The sequence below is a fragment of the Condylostylus longicornis genome, unplaced genomic scaffold (assembly GCF_029603195.1).
Source record: "Condylostylus longicornis isolate FDR11 unplaced genomic scaffold, ASM2960319v2 ptg000022l, whole genome shotgun sequence".
Taxonomy (NCBI): domain Eukaryota; kingdom Metazoa; phylum Arthropoda; class Insecta; order Diptera; family Dolichopodidae; genus Condylostylus; species Condylostylus longicornis.
Genome location: NW_026577991.1, coordinates 2573039 through 2599474, shown reverse-complemented (window position 1 = coordinate 2599474; position 26436 = coordinate 2573039). Strand labels below are relative to the sequence as shown.

General features: G+C 32.1%; 1 protein-coding gene across 1 annotated transcript in view; it reads left to right on the top strand.

Annotated features, from left to right (window-relative positions):
* LOC129606885 (DNA-binding protein D-ETS-3-like) overlaps window positions 1-26436 on the top strand; it is a 61154-nt gene that overhangs the window by 9158 nt on the left and 25560 nt on the right. The window contains exons 3-4 of the mRNA XM_055517502.1: window positions 14806-14892; window positions 24328-24375. Coding sequence (XP_055373477.1) covers window positions 14806-14892; window positions 24328-24375 — 135 coding nt within the window. The remainder of the gene's footprint in view (window positions 1-14805; window positions 14893-24327; window positions 24376-26436) is intronic.

The window sequence follows — 26436 nt, the reverse complement described above, 5'->3', positions numbered from 1 at the left end:
TTTTTTTCAAAAAAAAAAAAAAATTCAAAGGATAAAAGAAAATCGAATTTGTAAAAATTGGAAAAATCACAAGAATACATGAGTAAATAAAACCAGAATGTGTGATTTTACTTTGACAACACTAACAACCTTTGCTCAACAAGAGATGAGAGACAAAAAAAAATAAAATGTTTTTGAAGTTAAAGAAAGGATTGTGTAAAATTCAAGTTGTATAACAGTTGAATTTGTGTTGAAAGAGAAAAAAACTGCAAAAGAACAACAAAACAAAAAGAGGAAAAAAATAACAACATTAACGCAATCAAGAATTGAAATAAAAGGATTTTTTTTTTATGATCCTTGTTTTTTTTTCTTGATTGTTTTCATTATTGTTATTTGATTATTTTTCTTTTATCTATGCAATGTGAAAAATTTCCAACCGATTGTAAAAAGAAAAAAAAAATTTTGATTTCTTTTTTTTTAAATTTCTTTTGAATTTTGCTTAGAAGTAATTGAAAACACTTTAATCAGTTATAAAAATCCATAATACCCTTGTAGATTGTAGATTTGTAGATTTGTATAACGGGGGCAACAGTGCATCGCGACCACGTATAAGGATGCGCCTATGTATTGTGCGCCTCCATCCGAGTATGGTATTCTGGAGGATTGTGAAGTAGACGAGCTTGTGAGAAATGAAACAAACCTTACGATTATACCTGTAAAGTTATAACTAAAAGAATATGGGCATTCTTTTAGTACCCACAAGGTATTGTTTCGCAATGGTGCAATAAAGCTAAATTTACCTCAAATGAGCAAATGAAACAAGATGTAATGATACAAGCAAATTGTGACTAAAACTAGATTTATGTCGCAAAAGTTATTTGATACCTCTCTGACGGAGGGTCGATACTGTGAGATGGATTCTAACAGGATATTGCATAATTGATGGGCATGTTAGGAAAATGAGCCACGCCAGGAAAAGCTGATATGACAAGGGAGAGGAAAAAATGTCCTATACTTATGTCCGGCGCTAACGAACTCTAGGCAGAGATTGCTGAGATCTTATTTCTTCCAGCGAGCTACTGACTAAATGAAGATTAATTCAGTGACCTTAGTCGGTCTCTGGTTCGAACAACGAACAACTTACGCTTGTTAGGAGTACGCTTGTTTTATAACGGAGGAAAAGAGAAAGATATGGCAGTACCACAACCATGACACAATTTATTAATCGCAGCTTTCAATTCGTATAATTTAAGAAAGTGTGTACCCATTAGTTGAATCCCCAACGAGAATATTTTTTGTTTTTCTTCTCTTAAAGTTAAAATTCGCGATTTTTTCTAAATGTGATGCTTTTACGTGATTATCTACTTTTCTTAACTTTCATAAATTCAATCACACATGTACACACATATGAAAATTCGCTCGCTTATATGCTTATGTAATGGAAACAACAATTTAAAATTTTTTTCGAAAAATAAAAGAGAGATGCCATCAGTGTACAAAATTATCTAAATTATTTTACTCTTCAAAAAGGATACAACAAAATACAAGTCCTTTTTTTTTGTTGTTCTGTTATGGTTTTTTTTTCAGTTCATAATTGGCTTTTGTAATGTTCTTTTGCATATTACTTTAGATTTTTTTTTTTTGGATTTGAGGTTGTTACTAGATTTTTCGCACTCTATTGAATTTTTTGTTAAATTTTTTATTTTTAAACATCATAGTGTCGTTGTCATCGCATACGACGTACCACACATATAAATTTTCCCTTCAAGCTAATTTCATCTCTAATTTTTATATTTTGTTTATCCTTAAGGATCATACACTTAAAATTCTTTAATATATATACATGAATATGATAATAGTATTGTTGATGATGAGGATGATGATAGTGATGATATTTGTAATGATGATGTTGAAAATCTTTAAATAGCTTTGTTTCATAATACCGAGCGTCGTTTATTTTCGTTTAAGTACACATCATAAGAAAATGGTTAATAATTGATTCACTTGGTGTTAATGTCATTTTAAGAGATATTTTTGCGAGATAAAAGGAATTTGTTGAAAGTTATACACATATAGATCATGTACATAAATGTATGTGTAATGTATATATTGAAATTATGACAATTGAAGTGATAGATTGAGCCACTAATACCTTTTCATTCTCTTGTTCTCTTATTGTTCTTAAAAATAAATATTTAATCGGTTGGAAATTTTTTCTTTTCTAATTTTTTTTTTTATTTTTCTGATGTTTTGATTACTTTACATGATAGGATATTTTAAATTTTGATATTCAAATAAAAGAGAAGAGAAGAGAGAAGAAAACAATAATAATTGTCTTTTAAGGGGTGAACAAAACTGTAAAGAGTTAATAAAAGAAATAATTTGAATTTCAAGATTTTAAAAAGTTTTCGAATTAAAATGAAATTTTAGAGAGAGAAAAAAAATGAAAATTACTTATATTTTTTTAACGTAATAGAAATTAATGTACGTATGTAAGTCAAGAATTTCAAGTAAATTGAGTGCTTTCCGCAAAGCAAGGCGAAATTATAAGCAAGAAAACTTAAATTCATAAAGCGCTAGGCCAAAAAATGGGTAGATAAGCTCTGTGCTACTTACCACCTAGCAGAATATTTTGTGAATATTATGTCGTTTGCCACCAAGCGGAATAATATAAGGTAATAATTAATTTAACCTATATACAAAGGTATGTAGCGAAATTGGGAGACGAACTATATAAGTTGCATAAATTCCATATACAATATATATTTAAAATTGTAATGAAATAACTTACGCCTTCAAACTTCATGGTAAAATGAGACTAAATATTAAATTAATCTTATTCTCTAATGAAAAAATTAATATAGTAAAATTACTCTCGTGCGAATACACTAACTCACATTGACATTATTTCAATTAACAAAAGCTGAGGAGAACGAAGCATCCACACCGAATACACTTGCAACAATAAAACGGGTCAAGAAAACTTGTTGGTAAAACTACCGAACCCAACACATTTCTCTTACAAATTTTAATATTTTTGTCAAGAAAACACATGAAAATTCATCTAATCCCTGCTATATATAAAAACACTTCACCTTTTCCACTGAAGAAATATTCTGGCCTCGAAAAACATCTAAACAACTAATAGCCGATGTTTCAGGTAATAATTACACAGTAATGTCCGATTTTTACCTTATTTATGCTGTGACAGAATGTTTTAGTGACCCTAAATTTGTGAATACCTGTACGTATAGGACTACACTATACTCCTTCTTCCTTCTATATTATTCCTAACCTCTCTAATGGTGGCAGTACAAGTCAATCCATCATATCGACTCCCTTCCTTGCCAGACCCGCCCCTTTGAGTTAATAAGTTCTTTCGTTATCTTCAACTTCGCCGTGTTTGGTTCCACCATTAAATAAGCGTACACCAAGAACATCCCATTCACACTGTACTAGTTTTTCTACTAATTTGTGTAGCGTCTACGTAATAAACATCCCTAACTGTCAACAATTGGATGTCAAAGAACAAAATCATTTTGGAATTATTAAGATCTCATTAAATTTTACTTTTAATATTTATACTGAAAAATTTCAAAATCATGTAAAATTTTCAATTCTTATCCCAAAAATTTATTCTATTCTAAACACGAAAACAAAAAAAGCTATAATATAATAAACAAGGATGATAACATAAAAAGATAAAATGGATTCATCCATCCAAGAAAAATATTCGACTCGAATGCGCAAATCACTGCTTAAAGCGTTTTTTCTTTGCCTTTTTTTTCTCTTTTATTCTCTTTTATGTGTATACGAAATTTATACAACAGTAAAAAATTTTCCCCTATTATGCAGGACACACTATTAAACAAAAACCAAAAAAATAAAAAAACAAAAAGTCCATCCCCAAAGGTTAAGTTAAATCAGTGTTAAGTGTGTGTTGATGAAGTGTTAGTGATTTGACAGATGAGGGTAATGAATAAGGGTGGCAAAAATTGGGAAACCAAAAAAAAAGAACAAATTTTTGCCTTTAGAAAATATTTTTTTTAACTTTTCTCTTTTTATGTTTTTTGGAGTAGAGTGGGGAGACACCAGAGGTGGGTAGGTAGAGTGCATAAAATTTTAAAGGACCTTACTGTTTTTGAATTTCATTATAATATGAAAATTATGAAAATGGAGAAACGGGAAAATTATGATGAAGATTTAAAGTCTGGAAAATTTAATTTTAATTTTGTGTTTTTTGGATTTTTTTTCTATTTTAGTTGTTTTTTTGATATTTAATTAAAAGTTTGGAATTTTTTATATTTCAAATTTGTTTTTTAAGTTGAAAGGATATACAAAAAAAAATAAAGTTTTAAAAGAGCAGATGTTACTGAGAAAAAAATAATTTTTTTTTTTGTTTTAAAATTTTTTAATTTTTAAGTGAAAACAAGTTCGAATAAGAGTTGGTCACGTCATCTCTGTGATACTCCATTCGAGCTTGTTATTCTATGGGCGAGTTAGGAAATTTCATTTTTATCACCCATAACAGCTCCAATAATATATTTGCCTGCGCGAAATTTCAATATTATAGCTTCAATAATTTCTGCAATATAACTAAATAAATTTTGTAGGCGAACTGCCCAAACAGATGAACAAACATAGTTAAATCGACACAGAATTCGACACTGATCAGAAGCATACAATCTCAGACTATTATTTCTTAGCACTACAAACGGTCAGGCAAATTTATAATACCCTTTGAACATACGTTCGCACGGGTATAATCAAAATTAGAGAATTATAAACAAATTATGCATTATATTGGCATACTTTCAGGCGTAACCAAATTTTAAAATTTTTATTTAGTGTAAAAATAGTGTATTCATCTCTAGCGCCTTCTTTACACTACAAAATGGCCTAATCGGACTATCTGATATCTAACTATCGTCCGATCGTAATTTATTTATTTATTTATTTCACAAATCTCAAGTGATGAAAAGCTTATAAAGAGTTCTATAATTTTAATAGAAAATTTATCTTAAATAGTTTCATCCTATAAATGAATTTACCTGTTTTTAAAAAATGAAGGGCTTACGATGTGAAGTCACTTTGGTATCTTACTAAACTCACTTATCGAAAAGAGTTAAGTGATTGTGGGTTTCAGCTCCTTGTAAAAAATTTGTGCTTTTTAAATTAGCAAACCATTCCGAACTTTTAATATATGATCGGATTGCACTATTTTAAGGTAGAATTGAATTATTTTTATGTTATATTCTCTGTAGAGATAAGTAGAGCTCGTCCATTGTTCTAGACAATGTATATAAATTTTCTATTGCCTCGTTGCGCAGAGTTTGAAGTTTTCTTAAATTTTGTAGTGAAGTTTCTTCCCATTTGGGAAGAAGGGCTCTGAGGTTTCCACTTCTAGAACGGTCCGGGACTGCAGGTTGTCTCTCAACGAGATGGCGGGGCAGTTCGAAATAAACTTGGTCTGGGTAACAGCAAGGTATGGAACTACTCTGGAGATTCCACCTAAAAAGGGGAACTTGGGCATGCCTCTAAGAACCCTAGGGCTGCTGCGCAACGCGGCAGTGGAGCGCACAAACCTTAGATGCGCTAATGGAGCAACGTGTAACGCGACAAGGAATTTGTAGGCTAATGGAGCAACGCGACAAGGAATTTGTGGCCAAAGCTGAATTTACGTCGCACAAAGGATCTGATCTCTCTCAGAAGGGAAGATATCAGTGCTGTGGTAGGGTACTGACGGGCCATTGTCTGATCGGCGAACATGCAGGGAGAATGGGCCGCCCCGCAAACAATCTTTGTAGGAGTTGCTGTAACGAGTGAGAGGAGGAAACGGTGACCCACCTTCTATGCTCATGTCCGGCATTGGCGAACTCCAGGCAGAGATTCCTTGGGTCTTAATTCTTCGGACACGCTACGGACTTAGCGGATGTAAGCGTTAGGAATTTGAACCAATTTTTAAAGGGTTCGGGCTGGTTCAGATGAGGAGTGGGAGGGAAAAGATCCAGCAGTACCACAACGGACCTGGTTGGTTGGTTGGTTAGAGTGGCCGGTGCGACCCGACTGGCCAACACCCCAATTAGCACCGACGTGCCGTTTTGCTACCACCGCCTCGTGAAACCCGGTTGTCAAAGTACGTTGGTCCAGGGCCAGCGATCAGAGCCACCCCGTTCTTTTAAGGAACTTATTTACGTCCCCGATACTTTTATTAGAAATGTTCCCCAGTTCCATTATGTCCGTTTCCCCAAATGACAACAACCTGGCCCTTTGAAGAGCCGGACACTCGCAGAGATAGTGAAAAAGCGTCTCTTTTTTGTCTATCTCCCGACAACTGCGGCATGACGTATTAAAGGGAATTCCCAGCCTAGCTGCATGATCCCCCACAGGCCAATGCCCCGTGTACACAGCCACTAACTTAGCTATGTCCGGTCGAGGCATCGCCAGGAGGCTCATTGATTTCTTATGGTCGTATTTCGGCCACGTCTTCCTAGCCGTTGCACATGTGCTCAGGCCCCTCCACCTGCGGTCCGCACATGCCACTTGGAAGCGGTATATATCAGTTTTGATGGTGTTTATAGGGACAAGAACTCGCTCGGCCCTGGAGCCGTCCAATGCCGACCCACATCTGGCCAGCTCGTCAGCCCGCTCGTTTCCTGGTATGTTCCTATGTCCCGGAACCCAGAGTAAGGTGATACTATGATGACTGCACAATCTCGTCAGCTCATCGTAGCAAAGCCCTACCAACTTTGAGAATATCTTTGGCGAATTTAGAGCCAGAATCGCAGCCTGACTATCCGTCACAATTGCGACCTCCCGGGCCACAACCAAATCCCTTCCCAGGATTTCGCATGCCTTCCATATGGCGAATACTTCCGCCTGGAACACGCTCGATCCGTTGGGAAGGCGATATGACTCCGATATGTTCTGAGTCTCCGAAAATACTCCAGCACCGACCCCATTCCTATCCTTGGAACCGTCAGTGAAGAGAGCAACATCAAAGCCTTGCAGTGGAAGATTTCTTTTCCACTGCCCGCGAGACGGAAGCTCAACCCGAAACTTCTTGTCAAGCTCAAGTCTAGGGATGCAATAGTCTGTAGCATCCGCAACCACTCCGTCCGGTAGTGACCGAAGGACATTGCCGTGGCCATACGGCCTTTCGTGCCAGCACTCAGCTTCTCTGAGTCTAACGGCGCCTGCCGCGGCCAGATTCTTAATATGGATGTCTGGTGGAAGCAAATGGAGGAGTACATCCATAGCGTCCGTGGGCGTCGATCTCAATGCCCCCGTAATGCTTATGCATGCAGCCCTCTGTACCCTACCGATCTTGGTACAGTTGTAAGCTTTCCCCAACGCCGGCCACCACACGAGTGAACCGTAAGTTAATATAGGTCGTACAATGGCCGTGTATAACCATAAAACCATTCTAGGTTTCAGCCCCCACCTCCTGCCGACCATCTTTTTGCAGGTGTAAAGTGCCGTACAGGCCCTGTTCACCCTCTCTTGCACGTTAAGCTTCCAGTTAAGTTTAGAGTCGAGTATGACTCCCAAATACTTAACTGCCGGACTCAAACTGAGCCGCAAACCACCCAATCGGGGCAGTCCAAAGCTCGGGATTTTTGTCTTAGTCGTAAAAAGTACAAGTTCCGTCTTGGCTGGGTTCACTCCAAGGCCACATCTTTTAGCCCAAGAGCTCACCACATTTAGAGATCCTTCCAAAGCCCCACTGATTGTTGGAAGGTCAAAGCCGGAAACCAGGATTACTAGGTCGTCAGCGTATGCCACTGCCTTCACTCGCCTTTCTTCAAGTTGCAGTAGAACCTCGTTCATAACAACAAGCCACAAAAGTGGCGAAATCACCCCACCTTGGGGCGTTCCCCTACTAATGTACCTTGCGACACTACTATCACCAAGATCCGAATACAGGATCCTGGTCCGCAGCATGGATAATATCCAGCGTACCAAAGCATCTTCCAACCCCAACTGAGTCAGAGAATTTCCTATGGCCCACGAACTAATATTGTTGAAAGCCCCTTCCACGTCTAGAAAGGCCGCCAACGTGTATTGCTTATAATGGATAGATTGTTCGATAGTCCTCACTACCTCGTGTAGTGCGGTGTCTGTGGACCTTCCCCCGCAATATGCATGCTGGGAAGGCGAAAGTCGAACTTCCTTCATTCTGTTCCTGAGCCCTAGCTCCAGAACGCGCTCCAGCGCTTTTAGAACGAAGGAAGTCAAACTAATTGGTCGAAAATCTTTGGCGCCCTCATGGCCCCTTCTTCCCGGTTTGGGAATGAAAACAACTTTTACACGTCTCCACGACTTGGGCACGTATCCAAGGATAAGACAACTTCTAAAAACTTTTAGAAGCCACGGAACTATTAGTTCCTTCGTCTTCTGTAACATAGCTGGAAATATCTCATCTATCCCCGCCGTTTTGTATGGAGAGAAGTTGTCTATCGCCCAGCTAACCTTCTCCACCGTTATAATAGCTTCAACCATTTCACTCGATACAGGCTGCCCCGGAAGGGAATCCAACTGGATAGCCTCCCGAGCCGACCCGGTATTACCCGGGAAATGCGTGTCCACTAGTAAATTGAGAGTTTCCATAGATGTTTTTGTCCATGTCCCACCCTCATCCTTCAGAAAAGAAGGACCGGTATGGTCCTTGGAAAGCACTCTGCTCAATCTGGCAGAATCTCTGGTACATTCTACAGTTCCGCAAAAATCCCTCCAACCCTGGCTTTTTGCGGAACGGATAGCCCTTTTATACTCTCTCAGGCACTCCTTATAAGGTTGCCAGAACCCATTCTTGTAGCAGATATTGAAGACATCCCTGGTAATCTTCCGGAGATTACTCAAATCTTCGTTCCACCACGGGGGATACTTTTTTTTTGAATATTTCAAAGGACAGGATGCTCTGAAAGCCACGCCCATGACTTTCTCAAATCTACTGATTTGCGCATCAAGTTCTTCGACTTCCTTAATATAGTTGTTAATATCGGGCATGACCATGAGCTTGGCCCGCACGATGGCTCTGAATTTAACCCAATCTGTTCTTTTAGGGTTCCTAAAAGGTTTGGGATTCCCAACTTCGAATCCCACCGTGAAGACTATCCAGGCATGGTCAGAATACGACCTTTTGCTAGATACCCTCCAGTCCTCGATTATACAGTTGTTAGTTTTGAGTGTTATATCTATCACATCTTCCCAGCCAGCAAACCTGTCTGTGCTAGGAAAAGTGAAGGTAGGGGTGTTGCCTCTATTTGCTATCTCTAGATTACTATCTAAGACAAAATTAAATAAAGACTCACCTCGTTCGTTGATCTCTGTGCTGCCCCAGAGGGTATGTCTGGCATTGGCGTCGCAACCCATAAGCAGACTTGCTCCTTCGGCTGCGCCAACCTCTGCTAGGTTTTGAACTTCCGGAGGTGGAGCAGGCCTATCATGAGCCATGTAGACTGAGCTCATTAATAGGTTCCCGCCGTTTCCTTCAATCCTCACCACCGTCATGTCTGCGGTACTGAAATTAGAGCAAAGAAAGGCTTTTATATGTTTTTTAGTTAAGACACAAGTTCTGATCTTACCTTCAGCTGGATCTACAATCCTGTAGAATAGGTTGTATTTCTGGGTGCCCAGTCCCTTTATCCTGTTACCGTTCACCCAAGGCTCCTGAATTAGAGCGATGTCGATGTCTTCCTCTTCTAGGAAGATCAATAGGTTATCCGAGGCTAATCTCGAATGCTTGAGATTAACCTGGATTACCCTCATCGCTCTTGCTCTTATCAGCCACCTCCATCTGTTCAAGGAGCTGGCTCGCTTCTTCTATGGCGTCCCCTTCTGGGTCCGCATTTCGAAATATTTTGAGCTTGGCATGCCGTATGCCAAACCGCAGTCTGTTGTCCCTCCTGTCCAACGGCTGTAGACTCTCCTCATTAATGAGAAGTAGGAAGGACTCACTGTTTTTCTGAGGTTCCTCCTTCTTGATAATTTGCCAATCATCCATCGGCACCTCAGGATTGGCAATCTTTAGGACCTTTAGCAACTTGTCCCCCGCAATATTCATCTTAGGGATCCAAATACGAGCCCGGGGTCTCCTAGGAATTTCCTTAGCTGGGATGAGCTCAATCTTGGACCCATCCCATGTATCGCTAATCTTAGCAACACACGAACTAAGAAAATCCCCGGAAAGCCGGTCCTCGCATTTGATCACCCTGTAGCCCCTGACTACCTCAGATGAATCGAAGCTCAGGACTTCGTTGCCATCGGTCGTTAGGAGATGTTCAACTACCATCTCCGATAATTTTGCTTCGACCTTGCACCATAATTCGGAGGACAACTTCAGGTTGGTAGACTTTCTGTCCACCACCCCAAACTGGAGATGATCACGGACCACCTCGCTCATTGTTCTCCCCTGTGCATGATTACCACTTGATGTTGAAGGTCTGGTTGTCCCTGGCTTGACGACCTTCGACCTTTTGCTCTCTTGAGCATTTCTTTCTTCATCTTGAGACCTTACTCTTTTTGTGGTCTCCTGAGGCTTCGTGCTCTTATACGCATTGTACTCGTCAATTACCTTCTGGTATTTGACTTTGTCCTCCGCGTCTTTTTCAGAAGTTTTACCTTCTGCTTCATTTTGGGCAATCTTGCCTAAAATGAAGATGGCCTTCGAATATCTCTTCTTGAGTACGAAGGCGGGTCCTTTTGATTTTCTGCTTTTGGAACTATGGCTGGTTCCTTTAGCTTTTTGTGTAGATTGTTTTGGTGGTTTTGCTACCTTACTGGTTTCATCACCACCAATCGATACACCTGCTTCCTGACTGGAAGCTAGTATCTCGTCTTCTGACGAGGTGCCAATTGGCTCTTGTTTTTTTAAAATTTTTTTAGTCGAATCTTCCATTTTGATCCCACGAGTGTGTCCGGAAAAACAGTCCATCCTGCCAGAGCCGACTTACCAGGATAAGGTCATCGTTACTCTCTGAGGCGACCCGGTATCAGAGAGACTCCGTTCGCGGTAGCCAGTATACCCCCCGGCTACCAACTAGTCCACTAGGCACGGGTCGTATAACACCATTGGATTGGGGGGGGGGGGGGGGTGGGACTTGTTGAAGATTAGCTTACGCTGTTACTTCATGCCCGTGGGACTTGCTGAAGATTGGCTTGCGCCGTTACTTCAAGCCCGTGAGATTCTCTTGGTTTTTCTGGTCTCACTTTCGACCTTATCGGCATGGTTGCACCTTCCAGATACCACAGAATTGTAGTACCCGCCGACATCGCTCTCAAGATCATTGACCCTACTTAAGCTCCTTCACCACGGCAAGGTGGAATCCCATCGAAAGAGCTACAGATATCAGTGCTGTGGTAGGGTACTGACGGGCCATTGTCTGATCGGCGAACATGCAGGGAGAATGGGCCGCCCCGCAAACAATCTTTGTAGGAGTTGCTGTAACGAGTGAGAGGAGGAAACGGTGACCCATCTTCTATGCTCATGTCCGGCATTGGCGAACTCCAGGCAGAGATTCCTTGGGTCTTAATTCTTCGGACACGCTACGGACTTAGCGGATGTAAGCGTTAGGAATTTGAACCAATTTTTAAAGGGTTCGGGCTGGTTCAGATGAGGAGTGGGAGGGAAAAGATCCAGCAGTACCACAACGGACCTAGTTGGCCTATGTGTACCCTTCGGGGAGCCGCGACAACCTAACCTAACCTAACCTAATCTTCTTCCCATTTCAATAATTCATTTGTTATCCTGGAGTGAAATAAACTGTAATATATAAATCTGTTTATCTTATTTTAGGTTTGACAACCTTCTCAAAGGTTTGCAAATAAAGGAATTATCTACTAACTTTAGAAATGTATTGATTTTTTTTTGTATTTTTAAAGTATTTGGTTAGAAATTTTCGAAAAATTGAAATTATATTTACTTTTAATAGCTATGCAATGCTTATATTCAGACTACATTAATGTACTTATTAGTGTCTGCATTAACAAAAGCTACACACGTATAACAAAAACATATTTAAACAAATTTACAATCTGTAGTAGCCACAATATTTACTTTAAAACAAAAAATTGTCTGATGATTAAAGAAAGAATATAAAAATATGTAAAAGACATGGAAAAGGATAACAAAATCAATTTAACCCTTTTTGATTTTCTTTTATTTGACTACTTTACTCTTTTTTATATACCCTCTTATTTATTACCATTATTTTTATTAAATCTTACAATTTAATGCGTTTTCCGTGTTTTTCTAATGTTTGGTATGTAAATAAAATTAAAAAAAAAAATCAAAGTGTTATTGTGCGCCCCCCCATCATCCGAATCTAACTGTTATACTGAAATATTAAAATTGGCATCAGACAGAATGTAAGGACATGAAAATTTTCAATAAAAATTAAAAAGTGCAAGAAAAGAGTACATAAGAAAACAAAATTTGAAAAGAAAATTTTTTCTGATGTCATTTAGAAAATTTTCTTTTTTTTTTTTGAAAAATCAAAAATTTTTCTCTCATCTTCTTCTATTATTCATTGGAAAAATAAAAATTATTATTTGCATTAAAAATTTGCTAGACATCAAAGGCAAAAAAAAAAAATTTTTTTTTCTTAATTTTCTCAAGAATAAAAAATTTAAAAGAAAGGCAACAAAAGAAAATTTAAAATTATTTCAAAGTTTTCTTTTGAATTTTTCATTGAAAATCACAAATATGAAAAGATAAATTTTCCTTCAAGGTATACAAAATTTTTTTAAAACAAAAATGAATGTGTGAAAACAAAGCAAAAAACCAAATGAATAAAAGAAAATTTTGTTTTTTCCATTTCGTTAGAATGCTTACTTTACAATACAAATTATACCCTCTAGCAAAATGTTCAAAAACCAAAACCATTCTCATTTACTTTAACTGTGTAATTGTTATACAGTACTATATAGATATGTGAGGTGATTGGCAAAATATTTCCATATTACTGTTGTTATTGTTCTCCTTCTATATTTGTTACTTTTTTTAGCGCCTGTAAAAAATAACTGAAGCAGAATGATGAAAAATAACATTCAAAATATGTTTGTATAACAATGACAACAGTACCAGCTACTCGTACAACAGTATTATTATCGTCATTTCTTTTTACTGTATGAAAAAAAAAATAAACAATTTAATTTTAAATATAGACACAAACACCATCATACCTGTATAAAGTTATATTGAAAATATTGATATAAATAAGTAGTGTATAACAGATAGCATACTTTTTGGTTTAAAGTAATGTACATTAATTTTATCAGAGAGAGTGAGCTCTTTTTGATGATATATTATTCTCCTAATGACTATAATGCTAAGAACATATAACATTGCAGATGTATAACAGTTCTAGCTTCACCACCCTATTTAAAGAAGTGTTTAGGAGAAGAACTAAATACATACTTATAATTATTCCAGAATATAGCTCCATATTTGAATAAACGTCAAATTTTATCATGTATTGCTTACTATAAATAAGTATAACAGATAGCATACTTTTAGGTTCAATTGATATACATTATCTTTTACAATGAGCTTTTTTTCATTGTATATAATGACATCGACTATAATACTGAAAACATATAACACTACAGATGTATAACAGTTTTAACTTCACCATTCTAAGTGAAGAAACGTTTAGGAAGAATTGGTATTAAATACTTATATTATAAGGCTTGTGCAGCTGCAAATCTTTTAGAGTTTAGCCATAAGAGAAATACACTCATAATTCCTATATCAAGATGGAAAATTTTTTTTAAGAGCTAAAATTAATGGTGAGCTTAATCGGAGTTCCAGTGTTATATCTGCAACTGTATCACATATGCTCACACGAAAATTTTCGGAAATAGAAAAAAATTAAAATAACAAACATTTTAAAATTTCAAAAGAAAAAAGAAATATTTAACTTCAATTATTCTCTTTCTATATTATGCTCACTCTTTCTCTTATTATTGTATAACAGATTTTTATTATTCGTGTATAAATTTTAATATATTCAAATATGGTCTGCACTTAAAATTTATTTACGAATTACAAAAAGTTTTATAATAAATTTCTTTTGCTTTTTCTTTTTGTATAAAAGCAAAGAATTATTTAAAAACTTAAAAATTTTGGAACCTTTTCCATGGCTGCTAAGGGAGTAAAATAATTTTTTTTTTAATTTTGCATATCTTTAAAAAGTTTATAATATTTTTTGTTAAAAGTTTTCAAAAGTACCTACAACCATTACCAATTCTGTTTTCTGGTTTTCTTTAGTTAAAATTTGTATAACAAAATTCTTGGTGTGGTTACAAAAATTTTAAAATTTTTGGAAAAACTTTGAATTTATTGTTTTTTTTTTAAAAAAATAATTACACAAAAAAAATTATAAATTTAGAAAAATACAAAAATATTTGGAAAGTTTTACAGGAAAAATCGAAAAAATTTAGAAATCAAGTTAAACTTATAGTGAACTTTCTAACTGAACCATCTAAACAATAACAAAATCTTTTTATAAATTATAACAAAAATTAAGGAATATCAAGGGTTTCTAGTGACCAAAAATCCGGACTGTCTTTGATACCCCGCTATTATTCTAGCCTTGATATTAGTTACAAAATATTGAGCGGTGAGGGGATTTCCTAGTCTTTTGAAGGTTTTTGCAAGCGTTTCTTTGATCTTTTGAAAAGCTATATTATGTAACTAAGCTACACCAATCTTAACTTATCAAATATTCTGCAATATACCAATTGAATTCTTAAAATTATTTTAATATTTTTTTTTCATAAATAATTTCAATAATCTTCAATTTTTATTTTTTTGTTTTTAAGGTTATAGTTCAAATGCATTGGTTAGTGTTGGTGCAGGAGTTTCAAAATCATCATTAGATCCACATACACATTTAAGACAACCACCAGGTGAGTTTAATATATTGTTTACCTAGTTTGAATGACAAAAAACTTTCTTAAATTTTACAACTAAATCATAGATTGGACAAAATTTTATGATTCTAACTAGAGCTACATTAGAATCAAAATATTATTATTATTATCCTTGTAAATGGTCTGCGCGTACCATTGAAATTATATACCAACAACCTAACACAAATATTCTAAAGCAATTTTCAATGAAAAAACATAGGGGTGTGAATGTTTTTATATATATTAAATACACATAGAAATAGATTTATTAACTTCTGAAAAATCCCAAATATACAAAGAAAAAAAAATATTTACTTAAATCAAACATTTATTCAATACCAATATAATATATTTATTTGCGTATGTGTGTGCGTTCTGTAATGTCCAAATTCGAAAAATAATTTCTAATATCATCATTTGTTTGAATTCGTACACATTAAATTTATGTTCTTTTTCTAAAGTAGTAGAAAATTCGAGTATACATAAAAATTTTTACTAGAATTTTGTGAAAAAGTAAGTCAAAACTTACATAAGGAGAATATTTTTTTTTTTATTTTTGCTTATTTTTTTTTTGGAATTAGTTAAACAATCAAATCAGCTGAGAAAGATCAATATTGAGAAAAAAATTTTCTGATAAAATCAAATGAAATGAAAGAATAAAATATAAAGAAGAGCAGTTTTTTGTGTAAATATTTAATAAATATATATATATATATATATATCGAATTTATTATGTCCATATAGGTCTCTTAATAATATCCAATGTCCATATAATTGAATCCAGTGACCATGAGAAAAATCCAAATTTATAATATTAAAAATTATTTCTCGAATATTTGTCGTATATAAATTTTTCTGTTTCAAGAAGCAATTGCACCAATTTTCCCCGTAATTTTAGGAAGTTAATGAGATTTATTAAAACTAGCTTACATTGTAGCATATATAAGTCAAATTTAGTGATTCCAAGCAAAAAACTACATAAAATATTTTTTTGAAATTGGACTTATATTCAAATTGTTATTGATTGAAATTTAAAATTCGAATTCTAAGTTCAATTTTCCCATTATTTAATTTAGAAGTAAGGGGCAAAACTAATTTTAATTTTTAGAATTGAATCTAGCAGATTTATCACAGTCGTCTTCACTTTTTAATTCGTACACCATCAAATTGAAATTAACATTGACTTATTGTGAATTTGCACCTTCACTCTGTTAATTTTAAAATTTAAATATAATTTAATTAAAATATACTAACAATAAATTTAAAAAAATCACACATTTTTTAATTAATTTATTAAATTTCCTCATTAAACAAAATAATTTTATTAAGAACATTATCCTAAAAGTATGCAATATTTTCAGTACATTCATAATTAATATAAAAATTTATCTCAATAGAGTTTATTACCTAATCTCACTCTATTTTAGTTATTTTATACAAAATTTAGCTCTAAATCTGACTCCCTGTTAGCTCTGAGCCTAATTCCAGCTTTTTATTTGTTATTTTTCAGAATAAATTGCCATAAAATTTCAAATTACCCCAAAATAATTCAATAACCCCAAAAATTCTTACAAATTTTTAAATTTTCATTGTAGGACTTTTGTACATGGTGCTTTTTTCTTTTACCAATAAAATTTTATAAAAAGCAAATGTCCTTTATCATCCTTTTTTTCTCTCATTTAATTTAATGTAAACGTATCGTAATCTAAATGGATATTTGGCTATTTTAGTTTGTTTTTCTTGTGCTTTTTTTTCTTGCTTTAATACAAATAAAATCAATAAAATACTGAAATTGTGAATTTTTGCTTTTCGTTTTCTAATTTTTATTTCTATATAGTCAATAAAATTTAATAATAGTAAATAATATTTTATTTTTTTATATATGTATATACGTAAATGAGGGAATAATAGAGAGAAAAATAGAAAACAGAAGCAAAAAAAATATATTTGTTTTTCTCATTTCGAATTTTTTTTTATTTTTTGTACAAATCAAGGATAATAATTTTTTGTATACGAGCACAAAAATATATTTTATAATTTTTCTTTGTTTAGAAATTTGATTTTTTCCAAGATAAAAATCTAGAATATTTATCCATAAGAAACTAAAAGAATTCCACATTAAAATCGTAATTTTTATTTACAAGTGCACATGTGTGGAAGGTGGAAGCAAGGGATATAAATTATAAAATGTAAACTAATCAAAGACAAGAAATAAAGAAAAATAAATAAATAATATTGAAATATAGGTGAAAATCAAAAAAAAATAGTGACATTTTTAAATTTAATGGGAGAAAATAATGATACTTTCCTTTACATTACATTTAAATTGTCTGTAGTGGGCTCTAAAGGTTCTGTTGTCTATGTTGATTTTTGATGCATTCTCAATTTTCGGCTTTCAATAATTTTAATTATTGAAATAAAACACTTGAAAATTTTGCATTAATTTCCTTATTAATTTTACTTGAATACTCGAAAACATAGTACAGACTATCTGGAATGCATGACCCAATAAGGCGTATGTTATCCACGAAATCAACTTGTATTCATCGGTTTTTTGTACGAATATATAAGAAAGAAGGTGTGTAGGACCATAAAGTCTACAATAGCATTAATTTTGTTTAATTTGTTCTCAGTTTAATCGGCGCTTTCATTTTACTATTAACTTACTGTTCAGTAGTTTTATACGTTAGATTTTGATTGTTTAGTTTTTAAATTTATAATATTTTACATTTTAATATTAAATTAAATGCTACTACTACAGTAGAATGTGGAAACGTGTTGTTTTATTCTGTTTCAAGACTGATTAATTTCATTATCATCATTATTCAATACATAATCTTATAATCTATTATAGTGTACTTATTTTGTTTTTATTTGTACAAGTAATAATGTAAGCAACCAGTGTTTTCATATCAAATACCCTTTAAAGCATTTCGTCCAGCGAATATATGGTTCCAAGGACAACCGATGTGTCAAACTGTGCGCCTACAGCTTCTATAATATTATTTTTCTCTCTCTTTTCACTTTCTATCAGTAAATGATGACGACTGTAATTATAGTAACTGGTAGCCTCGTTTGTAAGTGATATTTATTTTGCTATACTAAATGTTTGCTATTCGCATTGCAACTCTGACTGAACATGAAACTAATTTTATAAATTAATTTTTTTGCATATAAAATTTTCATTATTATTAAATTTCTATATTTTTAATTTCATATTGATTTTTCTGTATAAAAACAAAATAAAATTCACAAGGTTATTTCACAGGACGACGTTAAAAAAGACAATAACCACCAACATTTTTACATTTCTAAAAAAACAAAAACCAAAGAAGAACGTTGGCCAATTTTCATCATTTTATTTTACTTTGTTTTTTTCACTTTAATATTTTAAGTAAATTTAAATTGTTATACAAAATTGAATTGAAAAAATATCCTTTTGTATTTGTTTAAAAATCTGGAAATTAAAAGAAAATATTTGACATTAAAGAATAACAATAATATGATTTTTGAAGGACATTATTTTTTGACAGGAATCTTATGGTTATTCAACATTTGGCTTTTTTTTTTTTATTATCCATTACATTTCATATAGATTTCTCAAGGACCCTTTAATAAATAATAATGAAAAAAAAAACAATGACAGAAATCAAAAAGATTAGAAATTATTGTTTTGTTTTTTTACTTCCTTTTTTTGTTTTTCATACTACAGGACTCTTTTATAATGCAATTTTTTGTAAATAGATTAAAATTTTCGTAACTGAACCGATTATGACTTCAATTTAATATAATATAGACTAGTTAGAGTTCCTTGTTCACAATTATCCTTTGGCTCTTACCATTTATAGCTTTCTTTGTTTAAGGCCAGTTTGGATTTTAACTGGAAAACACAATAATTGTTTCAATGTTTGAGAAATCAAATAAAGTGTAACAAATAAAAACGTTTCAGTCGATATAAATTTCAATCGACGCTTCAGTCGATATTTAACTTTAAAAATTTATTTTTGAACTTCCAGAGTTGTATGGTAGCTACCCTAACCCGCTGCTCGCATTAATTTAATTGCAATACCAGTCGCCATTGGCACAAAATAAATAACTTATGAAAGTTTAGCGTCGATTACATTATTCGTTTTTGAGTTATAGTGCGATCGGACAGACTGACATGTCTAAATCAACACAGAATTTTACACTAAGCAAGAATATATATATATATACAAGTCTACTCCGGAGACGACTAATAGCTTCAAACTCCATACCAAAGTGAATATACCCTTCACGAAAGTGCCGGATATAAAAATGTAATTTGTCACCATTAAAAATGTACTACGTTCTATACGGTCTCTGTACAATTTTGATTTATTCACACATTGTCCTAGAAAATTTAAGAAACTTTTTATATTCTAATTGAATTTTGATTAAATATGAATGAAATTTTCTTAACGAAGCCTTTAATTTGTTAAGCGCTTGTTGTGTCTCAGAAAAACAATTTCATTCTCCTATTTGACCCATGTGTACCTACACAGGAAGAATATTATTTTAAAAATCTATTTTTACTCTAAGTTTCAGAACCAATTCTAGAGATTATTCAGCTATTCGTTGCCTAAAATTTAATTTTAATATTTTTTGTTCGTGAGACCCCAAATCAATACAAGCATAATTTAAAATATACAAAATTCTTTTAATAGAAAATTTTATATAAAATTTCAAAAAAAAAAATCACAATACAAGAAAAGTAATGAAAACATTTTAATTTTGAAAATCTTGCAAATGTCAGTCACATTTTCCATTTTTTTGTTGTTATTATTATTGTTCTTTTCTTTCTCGTTATACCAATTTATTTACATTTAAAAAATTGTAACTTGTTATTTTTTTTTTCTCTCCATTATTACTATTAAATTTTTCATTCTTGGTATTTAAAATCTTGGTATGAATGTGCTATGGTACTAGCACTTATATATTGCGCTATTATAAAATTTCATTTACTTCGAATCAAATGTGTTATAAAAAGTATTCAGCAATTCAAATTTTACTCTATGCAAACTCCTATATATACTTGTATGTATACGTACTTATTTGTTGGCTGTTATATACCTTTTAACAGCTCCAGTTCAACTTATAAGTAAAATGAAATCCCTTAAAATTCTCTTCTCTCTATATATATTATAATATAGTATAAATAAGTGAGGGTATAGGTAATGTACTCGTATATATGTGTATATTTATATAGCGAGTCTTTCAAAACGAAATAGGGTGCGACTGAACTGAAAAACGACTGAATGGTGGTATAAATGTACTTGAAGTGGTATATTTTTATTTTGTCAAGTATGTACTTTAAGTTGATATTTTATATTGTGTATATGTATATATACATGTGGATATAATGCAGTGTATTACATTTAAAGTAATGCTTAGGCATGCTATATTATAGAATCTTGAGTTCATTATTAAATATATTGTTCCGTAATCCATATAGGTACATGATGAAGAAAATAATTTTTTTTTAAGATTTAAAATAAAAAATCACATTTTAATTTTTAGTTGAATAAATGAAAAAAAATTAAGATTAATCGTGTCAACTGTAAGTAATTTAAATACTGTGTAAATTTACCCAAGGCATGGTTCCTATTTTTGACCAATTTGTTGATTGCAGTTGGTTGAGGTGTTCAAGTTCCGACAGCGCTCAAATTAGAACACTCCCTCCTAAAACTGGTCTATTTTTGTTTGTTCACACACATCCCACGACCATAAGGAAACAGACTACCTCACTGATACTTTGGCTAGAAATAATATTAAATTCAACTATATTTGCCTCAACCAACGAGAATCGTTTCGCTCTCTTCGCAGAAGTAATAAAAATAGTCCTTTTTTATCAATTTGGCGACATCTGTGACATAACGTATTAAAAGGAAGTTTCAGCTTGACCATATATTCACTTACCGGCCAGTGTCCCATATACACTAACACAATTTTAGACACATTACTTCGCGATATCGAATGTAGCGTCTTTGTTTTACCAAACTTTTCTACATCAGTTCGGCAAACGATTACCAATTGTAAAATAGGTCGGTTTTGACAGTGTTGATGAGAACGAACATCCGCTACGTAATCTGTCTGGGACCAATGGTAGCGTGACACAGCAATATCGTAACAATCGAAAGATTTCTCAAGTTCGTCACGACTTTGGCCAATTTTATAAGTAATAACACGTCAAAACCAGATAAGCCCAAATACTCCTTATACTTATAACCAGAATTCTTTACACTTCTCTCATAATCCAACTATAAAAATTAGAACAAGTTTGGTATACTCCGCGGAAAAAGATTATAACATTAATCCCTTTAAATTATTGACTAATTTTTGGTCTAATATTTTGGAGTTTATCCGAATATTAAAAATATAAAACAATATGAAAACCAGACGAACTTTTTACATAATAATAGTACACAAGCAACAAGAGTATTTAACAATAAATTTATAGTTTTTTATTATTTTGTTACAATGTTACCGTCGAAACAAAAATAGAATTGTAATAAAATTTCTATTTGTGTAATTTTTGTTCAGTTTTCAAGTGCTAAAATAAAAATTTGTTTTTTTTTTTTTTGGAATTTGAATAACTTTAATAGTAATATTATGAAAAATTTTTCAAGTATTTTATTATAGTAGAATATTAAAATGAAATTACAGTTGGCTAGTTAAAAATAAACCTATGACTTGCCAGCTCTTCAATTTAAAAAAAAAACCGTAGTTTAATACGATGCTTATTTCGCATACGATAGAAAACATTAAACAATATAGTATAGGCATAGAGAAATAAGTAATCCAATTACTTATTTTTCTATGATATAGGTGAGCATTCAAGATATGTCAATTCTACTATTAATAATACAAAAACTTATTTTTTACTTTATTATAGACCCAAATCATTTGCATATATTGGTTTTTGTCTACAATAATATCAAACTTCTTACAATTATAAAATAAAACTATTTCATAATGATATTCTTCCAATTTTGATAGATCTTATCAATTTAACTTGGATAAGGATTACTCGGTCGCAATATAGCAATAATCTCCGATAGTAAGGCTTCCATAAGGGCTCCGGCCAGATTCATTTACGGATGGTGTAAAACTGTTCAATCAATTGAGTCAGAATAACCGCGTCACTTTGTAGTTAGTGTCGGGGCCTTTCAACCTGAGAAGAAACGGAGAACTAGATGTGCTAACTAAGTTAGAGAATTCTGCCTAGTTGAACCAAAGCTCTTCTGCGATATTGACGAAGCTATTCTGGGAGGCACCTCCAGGTCTTCAACAAGTCAAACGCTTTTTTTTGTGAAGAGTTCTCACAGGTTTCCTAACGGAACACTGCAGAGTTAAAAAAACACTTTTGCGGCTTTTATTACTGTGCAAAAACGCAACATACGATTGCGTTTTGCAAATTATTTGCGTTTCAAATTTTATTTGAACTTGGCAACCCTATATACTTATATATAAAATTAAGATTTTATATAAATATTTTTTAGAGGAAACAGAAAAATGTAGAAATGTGTGATAATAATTTTATATCCCGTATTATTTTATAATTACATATACATATATACCCGAAGAAAGAGTAGGCCACGAGCTCACTAATTTTTTTTAATTGAGTCTTAAATTTTATAATGTACACACATAAAAAAAATCATAATGTGTGCTATACGTGGATTCGTGTACAAATTTCTGTTTTTTTTTTTATGTACTTTATTTTTAGAGTGCCTTATATTTTTATTCAAATCCTTTTTTAATTGTTTTGAAGGAAATAATAAAAACCTCACTTAAATAATAAAAAGGGGAAAAGGATTATTTTTTTTTCCATATTCTTATTTTATTAATTTTTTTCTCTCTGTTCCACTAATTTTGAAATTTGGTGTTCCACATAAAATGCAGAAATATTCATATTTAAATTTGATTTGTGACAATTTTTATTTCTGTAAATTATTTTTAATAGCGCGTAAAGAAAACAATAACAAAAAAAAAAAAAAGAATAACAATTTTAATCCTTTATTTGTTTGATTTCCAATTTTTGTTTATTGTTGTTTTCAATTCAGAGTTTCTTACTGAAGAGTTTTGAAAATCTGCTGAAATAAAATAAAAGAAAAATAACAAAATTAGGGCTACCGAAGAGTCCTAGAAAATCCATAAATGTTGCAATGTAATAAAATTCGCGGTTTTCTTTAGATTAATTTTGAAAAAACAATAACATTTTAATTTTGTTCTTCCACTTAGTTTTGGAATAAAAACTAAAATTTATTTATTGTTTCAATTTTTCATTCATGAAATTCATAAAAACTCTTCAAATATTTTTGTAATTCTTTTAATATTTCAAACAAAAAAGGATTTATTAATCAGATATTTTCGGTGCCCCAGCTTGTATAATTACTGTAATTTAAATTTTTTTATAAGGATATTAAGGACATTCAAAGTCCAGGTGCATTCTAGAATAATAAAAGTAAACAGAAACTCGAAAATAGAATGCGCGTGCCTGGCTTGTAAAGTTCTTGAAAATAAGTCCTGTTTTTTGTATTTGATTAATAATTGAAATAAAGAAAGGTGCGCCTTAAATTGAGACCCCAGAAATCAAATATTTTTTTATTTTATTAAAGGTGTTGAATATTTTGTGAAAAAAATTGCATTATAAGAGTTTTGAATGAAAATTTTAATTTGTAATAAAAAACTTTTTAACAAAAAGTATTTTTTAAGACTGCATTTCGAAGGATCTTGAATTTTTAACCTTTTGTGGAAAATTCAATTTGAATTACCGAATAAATTTGAGTTTATTCAATTGAAACTATCAATAGTGGACTACTGAATGACAAATATCCGACAGGAGTTTAAAAATAATGAAAAAAATCTCGGAAATGCGTTTTCTCGCTTAGCTATAATCGATAGGCGAATTTTGAGTGATATTTTTTAAATTTCATTAAGGTCTGATGCTTTTAATAACGTTAATAATCGAATTGTGAGAGCATATAGGATTATGAAATATTCCTCTTTAGCAAACTTAAGGGGTCATAAGGTGCACGAGTTTCATTAGGCTCGAGTTCATTGCTTGACCCTCACTCAGAGGCTGCACAATATTTTCTTATAAGTGGTCATGGTACTCTATTACCCCGATTGTACAAATCTATGAATTATGAAGGATGATGAAGCCACTGGAAATGATAATGTAGGCATTTAAATGTCCTTCGAATTTGACAATATGAGACCAATGTCCTTAACATATGTCCTAATCAAGTTTAACTATTCACTTGCATTTTATAAAATCAGTAGATTGTTATTAAAGAGAGCTGTTTATGGAATTTAATTTTATATAAAATTAATTTATGCACATACATTTATTCTATTCTTAAAACAGAAAAAAAAAATCTATTAAAAAATTTTGTATAATAATTTCAGATCCATATCAAATGTTCGGTCCGACAAGCAGTAGACTAGCTAGTTCAGGTGAGTTAAAAATATTTATTAATTTTTTTTTTTCTTCTATATTATTTTTTTAAACCATGTGGGTTTTGTGCACCAATAATTACGTATTTTTTGCAAAAAAAGGTAAATTTTGTATATGGTATTATGAGTATGTGGTAGACACGTGCCCCCATTTTTTTTTATTCTTAAATTAAAAAGAAAAGTAAAGCGAAAGCAAAAAAATCAAGGTGCATATTTTTAAGGATATAAAAGGAAAAAATTTAAAGCCAATATATTGTAAAATAATTATGAAAACAAAAAAAAACATGTGAAAAGCAAAGACGAGAGAAAAAAAAAACGCTAATCTTGAAATGTTAATCGCATATAAATTGAAAATGAAAATATGCATAGAGGTTATAGGAGGTAAAGAGAAACTTTTTAAAATGAATTCATAAAACTGGCAAAAGGTCACATATTGTACTCATTTATATCCTTGTATGTTTAGTCATAAGGTTGTTTTAATATTGTTTTTTTATTTAATGGTCTATGATCAAGTTTTTATTATGATCCTAGATTTTCTACAACTGAACCTTTGATAACATTAAATTTACATACTTTATATGCTTACATTATGTGTCATGTATTACAAAATAATTAAAATATAAACAGGAATCATGTAACACTGCTTATGGGTTATAGAAATCATGTGGCACTGTACATAAGCTTTGCGATAGACGTAAACTATTGTTGCTGTTGTGAAAAGACTAAGGCATTTCTCAGAGACTCGTGAGAAATTTACAAATGGAGGGTTTATTTGTCTACCCTGTAGAATTATCCTCGGACTCATAAAAAAATATGAGCTCCGAATGAGTGCTCGAAGGTATGGCACAAGCCTTTGAAAAAATTGTCCCCAAGATCACACTTACAATTAGAAATCTAAACATCATCACTTCTATTATAAATTTAACTTCTTAATCTCTTAACACTTCTTGTCCTTATTTAGAATATTGCTTAAATTTAGGTAATGTCCAGGCTTTCATTTTAAAATCTAACATAATTTCATATATCACGAATTTAATATATAAAAATGATAAAGTGAATTTTATCAACCTATCCCCCTTTAGGTATTATATCGTAAAAGTACTAAAGATAGCTAGAAATTTAAGTCACTCATTAATGAGTTCTTATATACCGAAATATTCTATATATTGCACTATAATATAAAATCACCTGGTTTGCAGGTGAAGATTTTTAGTTTAAGATAATGCTGTATGTAAATGCATAAAGATAAGCTATATGAGATATAATTTTTTTTCTGTGAGATACTTGTGATTTTTCATAATAAATTTATGAGAATAAATTAAATTTTTTTGAATTAGTAATGAAATTTGAGTGTGTATACTTATGTAAATTAATTTTATCTTATATGTAGACATAATATTAAAAAAATATATTGCAGAATATAACAAAGTGTACCATCCTGTACGAGGTGTTTCTATGAGCCACGGCAGTTTTAAATAATTTTTTAAATAAATAATTGAATAACTCACAGTTCTCAAGCTACCACGAATCGCTTTCCATTTTCACAATCCTGACCTGTGATATTATGATTTTCTCCTATATTTTTTCATAACTGAATATTTCATTCATAACACTATTACAGTCCTTCTCCATACGTAATCTTATGCACGTCCGCCAATTTTCGTCTTTCCAGAGGATTTTATATGACCACATTTTCTTCCTAATAGACACTCGGTTCTCGTTAATAAGAAATCCAGCAATTTGTATTTTCTTTTATTATTTGTATTTGAAACGGCTGTTCGTATTCAAACAAATTTCATATCTCTGTAATTAAGCTGACCATAGACAGGCATTGAATTTCCTTGTACATTAATGTTTCCTTGTAAATAATGCTTTATAAGTACAATTGTGTTCCATTTTTTTGTGCTAAATTTTAAGGTCCTACTGCGGATAATAGAATTTTTTGATTTTTTGTTCTATTTTGGTTCATATTGGAAGTTGGTTCATTTGATATTTGATTTTGAATTTTTTTTTGCACCGCCTTCGCTAAACTACCATGAACTTGCTGTAAATATGAGTTGA